General features: G+C 46.5%; 1 protein-coding gene across 3 annotated transcripts in view; it reads left to right on the plus strand.

Annotated features, from left to right (window-relative positions):
• DDX47 (DEAD-box helicase 47) overlaps positions 1–13,476 on the plus strand; it is a 35,725-nt gene that overhangs the window by 3,720 nt on the left and 18,529 nt on the right. For all 3 annotated transcript variants that reach the window (XM_075573861.1, XM_075573862.1, XM_075573863.1), the window contains 5 exons: positions 419–512; positions 3,939–4,127; positions 5,479–5,550; positions 6,344–6,462; positions 13,295–13,366. In XM_075573861.1, coding sequence (XP_075429976.1) covers positions 419–512; positions 3,939–4,127; positions 5,479–5,550; positions 6,344–6,462; positions 13,295–13,366 — 546 coding nt within the window. The remainder of the gene's footprint in view (positions 1–418; positions 513–3,938; positions 4,128–5,478; positions 5,551–6,343; positions 6,463–13,294; positions 13,367–13,476) is intronic.

A 13,476-nucleotide genomic window follows, 5' to 3' on the forward strand; every position in this document is an offset into this window, starting at 1 on the left:
TTTTAAAGGACCAGCGTGGGTGGCAAGCAGGGGGTCTCCGGAGCTGAACCGTGTTAATTTCAGCTACCCAGGAACCCTTGGTTCACGAGCTACTTACCAGTGAAAGTGTCACTGATAGCTCCCCCTTCGAGGGAAACAAAATGGCTTCTAAATATCCGGCGTTACGGAGGCCAATAGGAAGCTGCCGTGGCTTCCTATTGGTCCATGTGATGTAGAGGATTTAAATACCAGGAAGTAACCGGCGGCAGCTTCCCCTGTAAGTATCTCAGAGCCAGGAGGTCCCCGGTGATATTTAATTTATGGGGTTCAGCTCTGGAGACCCCCTGCTTCCCACCTATGTAAAAAAAGGGGGAGCGGGCAAGGTGAATTGCTTTAACCACCACTATCGCCTCATGTCTGATCTGTATACTCCTCTTAGGCGGTGACAGATGTATTGTGCGAGGCCTGTGAGCAGCTAGGATGGAAATATCCAACCAAGATCCAGATTGAGGCCATCCCAATGGCCCTACAAGGTGAGACCCTCTGCTGCTGCGATATCATACCCAAAGTCATGCTTCCTGTTTGATAGTGAAGCCCGGTGGGTAAGCCAACTCGAGAAGGGGCTACGTGCCATTAGTCGGGATACAACCCGTTAAGAAAAACGTTAATCTTTGTTCTCATTTCAGGTAATAACCTTGTGTGTTTCATGTAGTCTATTAAAGGTCTGAATATGAACGCAATAATGAAGTTAAAGCCGTACTACAGGTTGCATTTCTTTATTTTTTGTTATGTTCTAGCATTGAAGCAGGGGGTCTCCGGAGCTGAATCCCATTCATTTCAGCCCCGGGGCCCGGTGATACTTGCCCTCCGTAGGGCATGCCAGTATCTTGGTGGAGTTTAAAGCCCCAGATCACGCGGGCCAATAGGAAGCCACAAGTGATGTCACAGCTTCCTATTGACCTGCAAGACGCGGGACATTTAAAGCCGCCATTTCGTTAGGCCCGCAGTTCCTTGGCTGCAGAGAGATAACGACACCGGTATCTCAGGAAGCAGGGGGTCCCTAGAGCTGCAATGAACACGCTACGGAGACCCCCTACTATAATCCGATAACAAAACAAACAAAGCAGGCAATGCAACCTGTAGTGCTGCTTTGTCACCTCATGTGACGGGCGTCGGGGTTTCCGCTCTGTGTGCCGCCATGTTCAGTGTCCTGCGTGTCTCTGCCATCCAACGGTCACCTCCTGTGTGGTCATTTCTGGCTCTGCCTGTGACAGGGACCCTCTGGTGACAGGGACCCTCTGGTGACAGGGACCCTCTGGTGACAGGGACCCTCTGGTGACAGGGACCCTCTGGTGACAGCAGGGGCGTTTGAAAGAGTAAGATTTGAATATGAAGTTCTCACAGAGTTTCTTGAGCAGTGCCGTGTCCCCAGTGTCTGCTGCTAGATAATGTAGTAACATTGTATATTTCGGTCTATACTTCGTTAAAAAAAATAATTTAACAAGAAAAGTGCTTAAAGGCGCTTTTCATGCTAAATTGTATTCTCTCTCCCTCGCCCCAGCAGGGGGTTTCCGGAGTTGAACCGCGTTAATCTGATCTCCGGGGACCCTTCTCTACGGGGTACTTGCTTCTGAAGGTGCTGCTGGTACTTCCTGGCTCTTAAATCCCCCGGATGACGTTGCGTCTTCCTATTGGTTCCCATGCTGCGGGAGAGTGAAGTCTCCGTATCGTTTATCCCGCCAGGAATGTTAACGGGGGGGCACCTACAGAGGCGCCCCATCTCGAGGTGTGGGTCTCCGGAGCTGAAATTACCAGGGTTCAGCTCCCGAGACCCCCTGCTTTATTCCCAGAAGGGTGGGAGAGCACCTAGTCCTAACCCGCCCTTATAGATTTTTCAGGTTGGGCTAAAGTCGTGAGTGGAGTACCTCAGGGATCGGTACTGGGACCCCTGCTTTTTAACTTCTTTATTAATGACATTGAGGTTGGCATCGAGAGCAAAGAATCCATCTTTGCTGATGATACTAAATTGTGTAAGGTAGTAGAATCAGAGCAGGATGTAATTTCTCTTCAGAAGGACTTGGAGAGACTGGAAACGTGGCCAGGTAAATGGCAGATGAGGTTTAATACAGATAAATTAAGGTTATGCATTTGGGAAACAAGAATAAAAAGGCAATTTACAAATTAAATGGGGATAAATTGGGGGACTCCTTGATGGAGAAGGATTTAGGAGTGCTTGTAGACAGCAGGCTTAGCAATAGTGCCCAGTGTCAAGCAGTAGCTGCAAAGGCAAACAAGATCTTATCTTGCATTAAATGGGCAATGGAGGGAAGGGGAGTAAACATAATTATGCCCCTTTAAAAAGCATTTGTAAGACCACACCTTGAATATGGAGTACAGTTTTGGGCACAACTCCTTAGAAAAGACATTATTGAACTAGAGAGAGTGCAGAGAAGAGCCACAAAATTAATAAAGGGGATGGACAATCTAATTTGAGGAGAAGCTAGTGAAATTAGTTTTATTTACATTAGAAAAGAGGCGTCTAAGAAGGGATATGATAACTATATACAAATATATTCAGGGACAGTACAAGGAGCTTTCAAAAGAACTATTCATCCCAAGGGCAGTACAAAGGACTCTGGGGCCATCCCTTAAGGTTGGAGGAAAGGAAATTTCACCAGCAACAAAGGAAAGGGTTCTTTACAGTAAGGGCAGTTAAAATGTGGAATTCATTACCCATGGAGACTGTGATGGCAGATACAATAGATTTGTTCAAAAACAGGTTGTACATCTTTTTAGAAAGGAAAGGTATACAGGGATATACCAAATAAGTATACATGGGAAGGATGTTGATCTAGGGATTAATCCGATTGCCAATTCTTGGAGTCAGGAAGGAATTATTTTTCCCCTTATGAGATATCATTGGATGATATGACTCTGGGGGTTTGTGTTTGCCTTCCTCTGGATTAATAAAGTAAGTATAGATAAAGGATAAAGTATCTGTTGTCTAAATTCAGCATAGGTTGAACTTGATGGACGTACGTCTTTTTTCAACCTCCTCTACTAAGTAACTATGTAACTATGTAACTAAGTAACTATGTAAGCTTTGACCAACCGCCCCAAAACCGATTGTGCCATGTTTACTAAGCAGTGCTAAGTCATGTCAAGCCTGTTCATGTCTTCTATCTTGTATGTGAATATGCGAGTGTGTGGGTTCTATCCATTGCTGTGCCACCTGCACTCATAAATCGCTCCATTCATTCCCCGTTCATCCTTTAAAGGGAAATGTACCCGTCCTAGAAAGTTCTCTTTATAAAAGAAAGATCTAATACTTGAAAGAGCAGAATAACATTCCTGTGTATCACTGCAACAGATCCACAGGTATATGAAGCGTAGACATTCATATATCTATTTGTTTTACTATGATATATTTTGTGTTGAAGGTTGCGCAGTTACTTTACATTAGAGTTCTTTTTAATTCAGTTTTGAGAATCACTGTATTTTACAAATGTGTGTGTGTGTAATCTACCCCAAAACCTGCTCTATTCTCCCCCCTCCCTCCCCAACCTGCTTTGTACTCTCCACCCCCTTGAATGGGCCCTAAGGTGCCTTATGGCTTAGTACCACTTAATAAATCTAGACCTGTGTGTGCTGTACCCCAAGACCTGTGTGTGCTGTACCCCAAGACCTGTGTGTGCTGTACCCCAAGACCTGTGTGTGCTGTACCCCAAGACCTGTGTGTGCTGTACCCCAAGACCTGTGTGTGCTGTACCCCAAGACCTGTGTGTGCTGTACCCCAAGACCTGTGTGTGCTGTACCCCAAGACCTGTGTGTGCTGTACCCCAAGACCTGTGCGTGCTGTACCCCAAGACCTGTGCGTGCTGTACCCCAAGACCTGTGCGTGCTGTACCCCAAGACCTGTGCGTGCAGTGCCTTCACATCTCCTCTTTCCACCCTTGAAGGTCGAGACATCATCGGTTTGGCCGAGACTGGCTCGGGGAAGACGGCTGCCTTCGCTCTGCCGATCCTGCAGACGCTGCTGGAAAACCCCCAGCGGCTTTACGCTCTGGTCCTCACCCCGACCCGAGAACTGGCCTTCCAAATCGCTGAGCAGTTCGAGGCTCTTGGCTCTTCCATCGGAGTCAAGAGCGGTGAGTTTGGGGAATTTGCGGTCGAGGTCACTGCAGCCAATTTCACAATGCAGAATGGGTGGCCACGGTCAAACCGCACCCAAAGAGGTCTCCTCGTTCTGGAGTTCAGTGTGCAAGCTGCACCAAGCAAAAGCTGTATGGAGACATCCCCACCTAATGGTGCAATCCCATGTAGCTAGCCATAATCCGGTTTACATTTTTTTTAATTTTTTGTAAAAAATTTAAATCTAACAAATCTAACCGTGCTAATAGCAAAGATTTAGATACTCTTATTTGGGGGGGAATTATTTTTTTTTTTAGAGCCTCTGATTATGGGAGTGTTTGTCAATTAAGTGTTTCCATTACCTTTATCCCACCCCAATCCTTATCAGAGAGCCAGTAAGGGGGGGGGGGGGGGGGGCTGGGGGCTCTGCCTGTGCAAACTCTTGTAGAACGCACAGTGACGTCTGACAGAAGGGAGCAGCCGGAGATCAAACCCCCTCCCAAGTCTCATCTCCCCGTGTTTACATAATAGTTACATATGTGTAGGTGTCAGATTTGGTATAAAAAGGCATCGCTCCCTTTAAACATGTCACTGTCATTAGTGCACTTTGGCACTGGGAGGGGTTGTCTTGTTAAGATGGATAGGAATTTACAAGGGGAGACTTTCTGTGCGCTCTCAATGTCATTACCCAGAATCCTTGTCTGCAGTTTAGCCATGATGTCATGTGACAACAGTGCGTATACAGCAGGTTTGGGGTCCCTTGTAGATGCAGATTTGTGTAATAAGGTTTCAAAACCTGAATATTCAAGGATTTGGGGTAGAAAAAGAACTGATATCTGCTACATCATCAAACCTTAACCTGATGATGTAAATAACATGTAGTATACGCAGTGCTGTACATGGCATTCTGCACAGGGAGTCCCTGCCCCGTAGAGCTGAGACACCATGAGATAGGGACTTGCGCGGGGTCACAGACAGCTAACACTGGGATTGCAACCCAGGCTCATCCACTCCTGGGGGTTAAATCCCGAGCGTGGCCACTCGCACTCCTGGGGGTTAAATCCCGAGCGTGGCCACTCGCACTCCTGGGAGTTAAATCCCGAGCGTGGCCACTCACACTACTTCCATACCTTGATGTTTGCATCACTAACCATTTCTGGCCCCTATTCAACCAGTCCCAGTTTCTTCCGCTGTTCTGAAGGTTTGAATCCCATTCGTTTGAATGGAGCTAATCTCTTCTCCAGCTCCGGGAAGCCACCTCGCAGCATATTGAGTAAGGGCCTCTCTGTAGGTTGTAATGTGAAGAGCTCCGTGTCCTCAGCATGAATACTAATGGTGCATCCTCTCATGTCCCCTCTTGTCGCTCAGCTGTGATCGTGGGTGGCATAGACATGATGTCACAGGCCTTGGCGCTGGCAAAGAAGCCCCACGTGGTGATTGGTAAGGACGCCAATGGAGATCATGTTCTGAACAACGCGCTTCTGTATATTGTATCGCTAGGCGCTCCCATTCCTCTGCATCAGGGGCGGCCAGCTCCAGTCTTCAAGGGTCACCAGGAGCTCAGGTTTTAAGGATATCCCCGCTTCAGCACAGGTGGCTGTCGAATGATTGAGCCACCTGTGCTGAAGCAGGGATAGCCTTAAACCCTGACCTGTTGGTGGCCCTTGACGACAGGAGTTGGCCGCCCCTGCATATTGTGAGCGGAGTATCCTGGGCTTTGTTCAGTGTAATTGAATCTTTATTCCGGGTAACTCGGCATATGCTTAACTAGCATGTTCTGACGGTCCAATCCCACATAGCTGGCCAACAAATTACCTTTTGTAAAGACAGACACTATAATTGGCCTCCATAAATCTTCGAGTGCCAAAGGGGTACTCCGATCGCCTCCCTCCCGTCCGCCATCTGTTCAGCTTGCGTCCTGCGCACCAGATGAGCATCTTTTTGGGAGGGGGGTGGGAGGGCGCGTATCTACTACGTCATGTGGGCACCCATTGTGCCAGAACATTGGCAAATTTCACACCTCCATTGCATGCTGATCAGCCAACGTTTATACCGGGATGGGTCTTCTGTGGGGGCCTTCGCTTTGACCCTGAGGAAGACTCGCACAGGTCAGCACATTGGCTCATTTTCATACAATAAACATGTGAACTTTGCTGCAACTCTAATTCTGCCGCCTCCCGTAGGATTGTTCTACTCCTTGTAGCACGGAGCGTAACCCTTTGTCTCCCGCTAGCCACGCCCGGGCGCCTTATTGACCACCTGGAGAACACCAAAGGCTTCAACCTGCGAGCGCTGAAGTACCTGGTGATGGACGAAGCTGATCGCATCCTCAACATGGACTTTGAGACGGAGGTAAGTAAGGTGGTTGGGAGGAGAGATGATATTGGGTGTCCCTGGCTGCAGTCTGCCTCATACAAAGGATATACATCGCAGATTGTGGCTGAATAAATCCAATCCCAATGGGCCATGTGTCCTGTAACAATGCTGGTCTTGCCATGGAATGGGGCTGTGATGGGCATTAACTGGAAGGTTGCATGTCGCCTGTAAATCCCTCCGATCCAAGCATCTGTAAGTAGTCCTGCCCGGGGGATTAGGCTAGACATCTGATTCCAGGAGTTCCTCCTGATCCAGATATCCAGCCTACCTGATTTGGATTGTCGGGGCTCATTTAAACACAGGTGAGCTCAATGCTGCCAGGTAGGACACAGAACTATATACAGTGTGTGTGTGTGTGTGTTCAGATCAGGACCCTGTGCCTTGCTGGGGGAGAGAGCTGCGCGCTGGTGTTAATTCTCCCTACCTGTGCATGGAACGTCTCGCTACACCGCTCTCCTGCCGAGAGAACCGTACTGCCGGCAGCTATACCCGCTGGCCGGCCCGGAACCTAGAACCTGCTGGCAGATGAGAACCGTATGTCCATGATGTGGAAGCCAAACCGATGTGGTCCTTGGCTTTCATATTTAGGATACCCTTATTTCTGTCCAAGGCACTTTGCAAGTCTCTTACTGTCATCATCCTTAATTTTTTTTTTTTAAAGTAAATACACGCCTCTGCTTAAAGCAATTTGATATAGACTGTGGGATGCTTAAAAGAACCCTAAACAGACAAAATATCACTTAATGATTTAAGAGCATGGTACTTTTTAATTATAGGCTAAAGCTGTAAAATTCCAGGCATTATTGAAATCCCTGCTCTCTGATTGGTTAAAATTCTGGGCATTATTCTTTCAGTAATGGCCGAAATTTTTGGCAGCTTGCCAAGTTTTTATTTCTAGCCAATCGGCTTTTCCTTTGTCAGAACAGCTCTGAGACAGGACAGGGGATTGGTCAGGAGGCAGCAGCCAGGCAGTGACTCCTCCGCCCTCCCTCCCTGATCAGAGCTCCATGGTGAGAGGAGGGAGAGAGTGTTTGTAGCTGTAAAGTAAGTGTCTGTCTGCAGAGTTTGCAGCAGCAGTGTGTCAGCAGCAGCAGTGTTTGTGGGTGTAGCTGCAAAGTTTGTGTGTGTGTGTTTAGAGCTGCAGTATCTGTGGTGCTGTTGTATGTGTGTGTAACAGCAGTGTGTGTGTGTGTGTGTGTGTGTGTGTGTGTGTGTGTGTACACACAGAGGGGGCGGCAGTGTGTGGATATAGATAGCTGCAGTGTAAGTGTATATAGAGGTGCTACAAACAAACAGACAGAGCCCAGTGCTACATTCAATGGCAAAAATAGACAGTGAAATACCTATATATCTCTTGAATAAAGGGTCATTTAGTTTAACACTTTGACCAAAGCATTGTAAGCCTGTGAGCCCCTTCAAGGCATGACCATAATTCACAGGTCCTAACACGGATTACAATTCTTAATAACCTGTACATACTAGGAAGAATGGTCATAATTGATCTGTCATAATCGGCTGCATGGTTCTAAATCTGATTGAAATTCTTCAATCCCAGGACAATAGCAGGAAGAATACTCTGTATTAGACCTGTCGCTATCAGCTGCACGCAGACCTGTGCATATGAAAGTGGGATGGGACGAGCTTTAAACCTGGGAGGGGCCAACCTCCAAATCAGCTGTGACCAGCTGGACAAAGTTAACAAACACACAGATACCCTGTAGCACTGGGCTCTGTGTTTGTTTATAGTTCATATTGCCCTGCCCAGGAGCACTCCTTTTTGACATGTATGTATGTAACTTTTGGGTCTTAAATGAGCTTACTGGGTATCTGTGAGTTTGTATATAGAGATGGTTTAATGTGATTACCATTTTATTTAAATAAAAAAAATCTATATAAATATACAAAAGTGTCTTATTTATGAAAAAAGCCTACATTTAGCCTATAATGGTAATAATCCCCTCAGAACAGGCCATTACTGGCCAGTAACTCTCACCTGCAAAAGTGGAGACTTAAACATAATCCTGTGTCCAGAAAATAAATGGTGTGTGTAAATGAAAGGGTTAAAACCCTTATATAAGCTGATTGAAGAAAATCGATTGTGTGTTCACTAAATGGCTCTCAGTGCAGCAGAAGAGGACCGAAGATGCAAAGTTCTTTGGGGAAGATCATGTGACCAGGCAGTCACTAGATACAATTGGTGCACTGCTAGAGAGGGCGGGGCTCAAAAAGGGGTGTGCCAGAGCCTGTTTCAGAAAAGGATGGGGATGTGACTTTGTAAATGCTTGTTACATTATAATACATTAAAAATGTCATTCATAATTGTTTAAAAAAAAACAAAAAAACAACTACATTAAAAGTATTTTCTCGTAGTACAGAACTGATTCATTAAAAAAAACACATGTAGGATATTGCTTGGTCTGCAGCGTTAAAGGGGCAGTGCAATACTTAACAGTCCGTTGGAGAACTACAATTCAAATACAGTTATCTTTGTTACACAAGAGGCAGACAGGAAAAGTTATACAGTAGTAATGAATCGTTGCATTAAACACAGGTTACACATTCAGTTTACAGATAATTAATGGTGAATGTAAATACTCTCTAATACCGATAATTCATGGACAGTTAGAGATATGATTATGGGCATAAGTAACATTTACAGGGAAGATTAAAATTGTGTTAGGGGAGGTAGGATAGGCCTGCAATGTGCTGTTAGGAGAGGTAGGATAGGCCTGCAATGTGCTGTTAGGGGATGTAGGATAGGCCTGCAATGTGCTTTTAGGAGAGGTAGGATAGGCCTGCAATGTGTTAGGGGAGGTGGGATAGGCCTGCAATGTGTTAGGGGAGGTGGGATAGGCCTGCAATGTTTTAGGGGAGGTGGGAAAGGCCTGCAATGTGTTAGGGGAGGTGGGATAGGCCAGCAATGTGTTAGGGGAGGTTGGATAGGCCTGCAATGTGTTAGGGGAGGTGGGATAGGCCAGCAATGTGTTAGGGGAGGTTGGATAGGCCTGCAATGTGTTAGGGGAGGTGGGATAGGCCTGCAATGTGTTAGGGGAGGTGGGATAGGCCAGCAATGTGTTAGGGGAGGTTGGATAGGCCTGCAATGTGTTAGGGGAGGTGGGATAGGCCAGCAATGTGTTAGAAGAGGTCCTGCCACAAGAAGCTTACAATCTATAGGCAGGGTAAGTTGACATTGGAAATGGGATGAGGGTTGGTGAGTATCTGAAGCAATAGTGCAGCTGTAACATTACCAAACATCAGCGAACAGCTCTACCACCTCAGCTGGGAGGCCATTCCACAAATCCACCACTCTTTCTGTTAAATAGTACTTCCTTACACTTCCCCTGACCCTCTCACCCTGTAGCTCGTCTTTTCCCCCAAGCTTTCTTCCCCTCTGCACCTTGGTGAAACCCTTTCTGTATTTGGATGGTCGATCCTACCCCACCTCTCCTGCAAGTTGTACACATGGAGGAACTGCCGTCTCCCAGGCGGTTACAGACTGCTGTATATAGTGACCTGGCGGTTACAGACTGCTGTATATAGTGATAAAGGATAGAGAGAAAAAACCCAATGTTGCACTCAAGTTCACCCTTTGGTGATTAGTGAATGAATTAAAACATAAACTTTATTAAGAGCAATTGTTAAAATAATGGGTATTAAAACGACGTACTGTAGGTAGGTGGATCAGTAATACTGACAGCCGTATAGGCTCAGGATCAAAAATGGTGGTGTGTGTTTAGGATATCCAGATCACACACACCTGACGAAACAAACACAGAAATCCTAATATGGACCTGTGTAAAAGGAATACTATAGGGTGTGTTCAGGTAGTTACTTGAACTCCTAGTCACCTATGGCAGGGTCTGCATAAACCAAGGTAGAGATGGGTAATATGACTAGTAGTGACCAATATATATATAAAAAAACAAATAAACTCTATATACCAGTAAAGTATGTGATCAGCTGAAACTCCTTGAATAAATGATAGTGTACCTAGCACGGTGTCAAAGTGACCTAAGGTAACCTATTCTGCAAGAGTGTTGAGTCCTCTATACACACATATAGCGCCAGTCAGAGGATGGTAAATCAGATACTTAATTGCAGAAATGGTAAGTAAGCCTTATGCAGAGGATACTGACACCTAGGAACATATAGGCGTGGTATACTTCAGAGGAGTTAATATTGCTGTGTTGTGCACAGAGAAAGTGTAACCGTGGGGCTGCTGTTCAAAACAGTTTATACACGAGTGCAGCCCCCAGGAACTGTGCTGAATACTACTACTCGTTCAGAGCACTATCCCCATAGAGATCCTAAACACACACCACCATTTTTGATCCTGAGCCTATACGGCTGTCAGTATTACTGATCCACCTACCTGCAGTACGTCGTTTTAATACCCATTATTTTAACAATTGCTCTTAATAAAGTTTGTTTTAATTCATTCACTAATCACCAAAGGGTGAACTTGAGTGCAACATTGGTCTCTCTCTCTATCCTTTATTACTGTATATACACCCAGTGCACCGTTCACAGCCTTAATTCATTGTGGCCGCAGCAGGGGCTCCCCTATTGTCCCTGCTGTATATAGTGACCAGGCGGTTACAGACTGCTGTATATAGTGACCAGGCGGTTACAGACTGCTGTATATAGTGACCAGGCGGTTACAGACTGCTGTATATAGTGACCAGGCGGTTACAGACTGCTGTATATAGTGACCTGGCGGTTACAGACTGCTGTATATAGTGACCTTGCGGATACAGACTGCTGTATATAGTGACCTGGCGGATACAGACTGCTGTATATAGTGACCTGGCGGATACAGACTGCTGTATATAGTGACCTGCCTGTTACAGACTGCTGTATATAGTGACCTGGCGGTTACAGACTGCTGTATATAGTGACCTTGCGGATACAGACTGCTGTATATAGTGACCTGGCGGTTACAGACTGCTGTATATAGTCACCTGGCGGTTACAGACTGCTGTATGTAGTAACCTGCCTGTTAGAGACTGCTGTATATAGTGACCTGGCGGTTACAGACTGCTGTATATAGTCACCTGGCGGTTACAGACTGCTGTATATAGTGACCTGGCGGTTACAGACTGCTGTATATAGTGACCTGGCGGATACAGACTGCTGTATATAGTGACCTGGCGGATACAGACTGCTGTATATAGTGACCTGGCGGATACAGACTGCTGTATATAGTGACCTGCCTGTTACAGACTGCTGTATATAGTGACCTGGTGGTTACAGACTGCTGTATATAGTGACCTGGCGGATACAGACTGCTGTATATAGTGTGCTGTATATAGTGACCTGCCTGTTACAGACTGCTGTATATAGTGACCTGCCTGTTACAGACTGCTGTATATAGTGACCTGGCGGATACAGACTGCTGTATATAGTGACCAGGCGGATTCAGACTGCTGTATATAGTGACCTGGCGGATACAGACTGCTGTATATAGTGACCTGGCGGATACAGACTGCTGTATATAGTGACCTGCCTGTTACAGACTGCTGTATATAGTGACCTGGCGGATACAGACTGCTGTATATAGTGACCTGGCGGATACAGACTGCTGTATATAGTGACCAGGCGGATACAGACTGCTGTATATAGTGACCTGGCGGTTACAGACTGCTGTATATAGTGACCTGGCGGTTACAGACTGCTGTATATAGTGACCTGGCGGTTACAGACTGCTGTATATAGTGACCTGGCAGTTACAGACTGCTGTATATAGTGACCTGCCTGTTACAGACTGCTGTATATAGTGACCTGGCGGTTACAGACTGCTGTATATAGTGACCTGGCGGATTCAGACTGCTGTATATAGTGACCTGCCTGTTACAGACTGCTGTATATAGTGACCTGGCGGATACAGACTGCTGTATATAGTGACCAGGCGGATACAGACTGCTGTATATAGTGACCTGGCGGATACAGACTGCTGTATATAGTGACCTGGCGGATACAGACTGCTGTATATAGTGACCTGGCGGTCGGGGTCCTCCACTGTCCCTTATGTGTGTTCCGTTTGCTCTTGTGCTCCGGTAAAGGCAATAAACCCCTTTTGGTTCTTCCGTTCAGTCCTGGTGCCCAGCCTCTCCCTTCCCCGGTATCATGGCAGGCGTCGGGGTCTGTGGCTCCGTATCGGGGTATCGGTGTATCGGGGTATCCGTGCATGGCCACCGGTTGCCATCCAGCTTTTTGTGAAGTGGTTTTATAGAACGGTATCTGCGATTGGGGCAGTTACTTGGGGGAAAAAATGATAATGGAACTATTCAAAATGCGTCGCCACCATCAGCCTGTCCGGCTAACAAACCGTCTGGATATCTCCGGGAACCCGATGAACATGTTTCTCACATTTGCCAAGGCAGCTGCGAGGAAATCCCATATACAAATGATGGGAAGCTAAAAGTTACTCACCTATTAGGTGCTCATTTGCATCTCACTTCCCAGAATCCTTGGCTGCAGCGTAACCACTGTGACGTGGTGATGGGGCGGTTCGGTGACTAGTGGAACGCTACACATGGGTTTTCTGTTTTTGGTGCACTTTGTAAGGTGGAGACGTTTAATCCCGTGTTTTACCCACCGTAGCCTAATTGTGTCTGGTTTACATTGGCCAGAAAGCCCCTTATTCTGTAGGGTGCGATGCCCCCGATCCGGTGTCACTGTAAGGGAAGCCCCATTGACTTCATTAGAGGGCTTAAGGCCGCACTTAACGCCGGCTCTGTCAGCGATGTGTAATACAATCTGCCTGCTCTGTGATGGAAGATCGCTTCATGGCTTTCTGTCTCCATAGGTGGACAAGATTCTGAAGGTGATCCCTCGTGACCGCAAGACGTTTCTGTTCTCCGCCACCATGACTAAGAAGGTAAGAGGACACAGTGGCAGAGGGAACATCTTTTACACGGACAGTGCCACAAGTACCATTTTATTTGTTTTACACCATTTCCATGGTAAATGCTCTGGAAGGTTTTACCA

Source organism: Ascaphus truei, chromosome 17, assembly GCF_040206685.1.
Source record: "Ascaphus truei isolate aAscTru1 chromosome 17, aAscTru1.hap1, whole genome shotgun sequence".
NCBI lineage: Eukaryota > Metazoa > Chordata > Amphibia > Anura > Ascaphidae > Ascaphus > Ascaphus truei.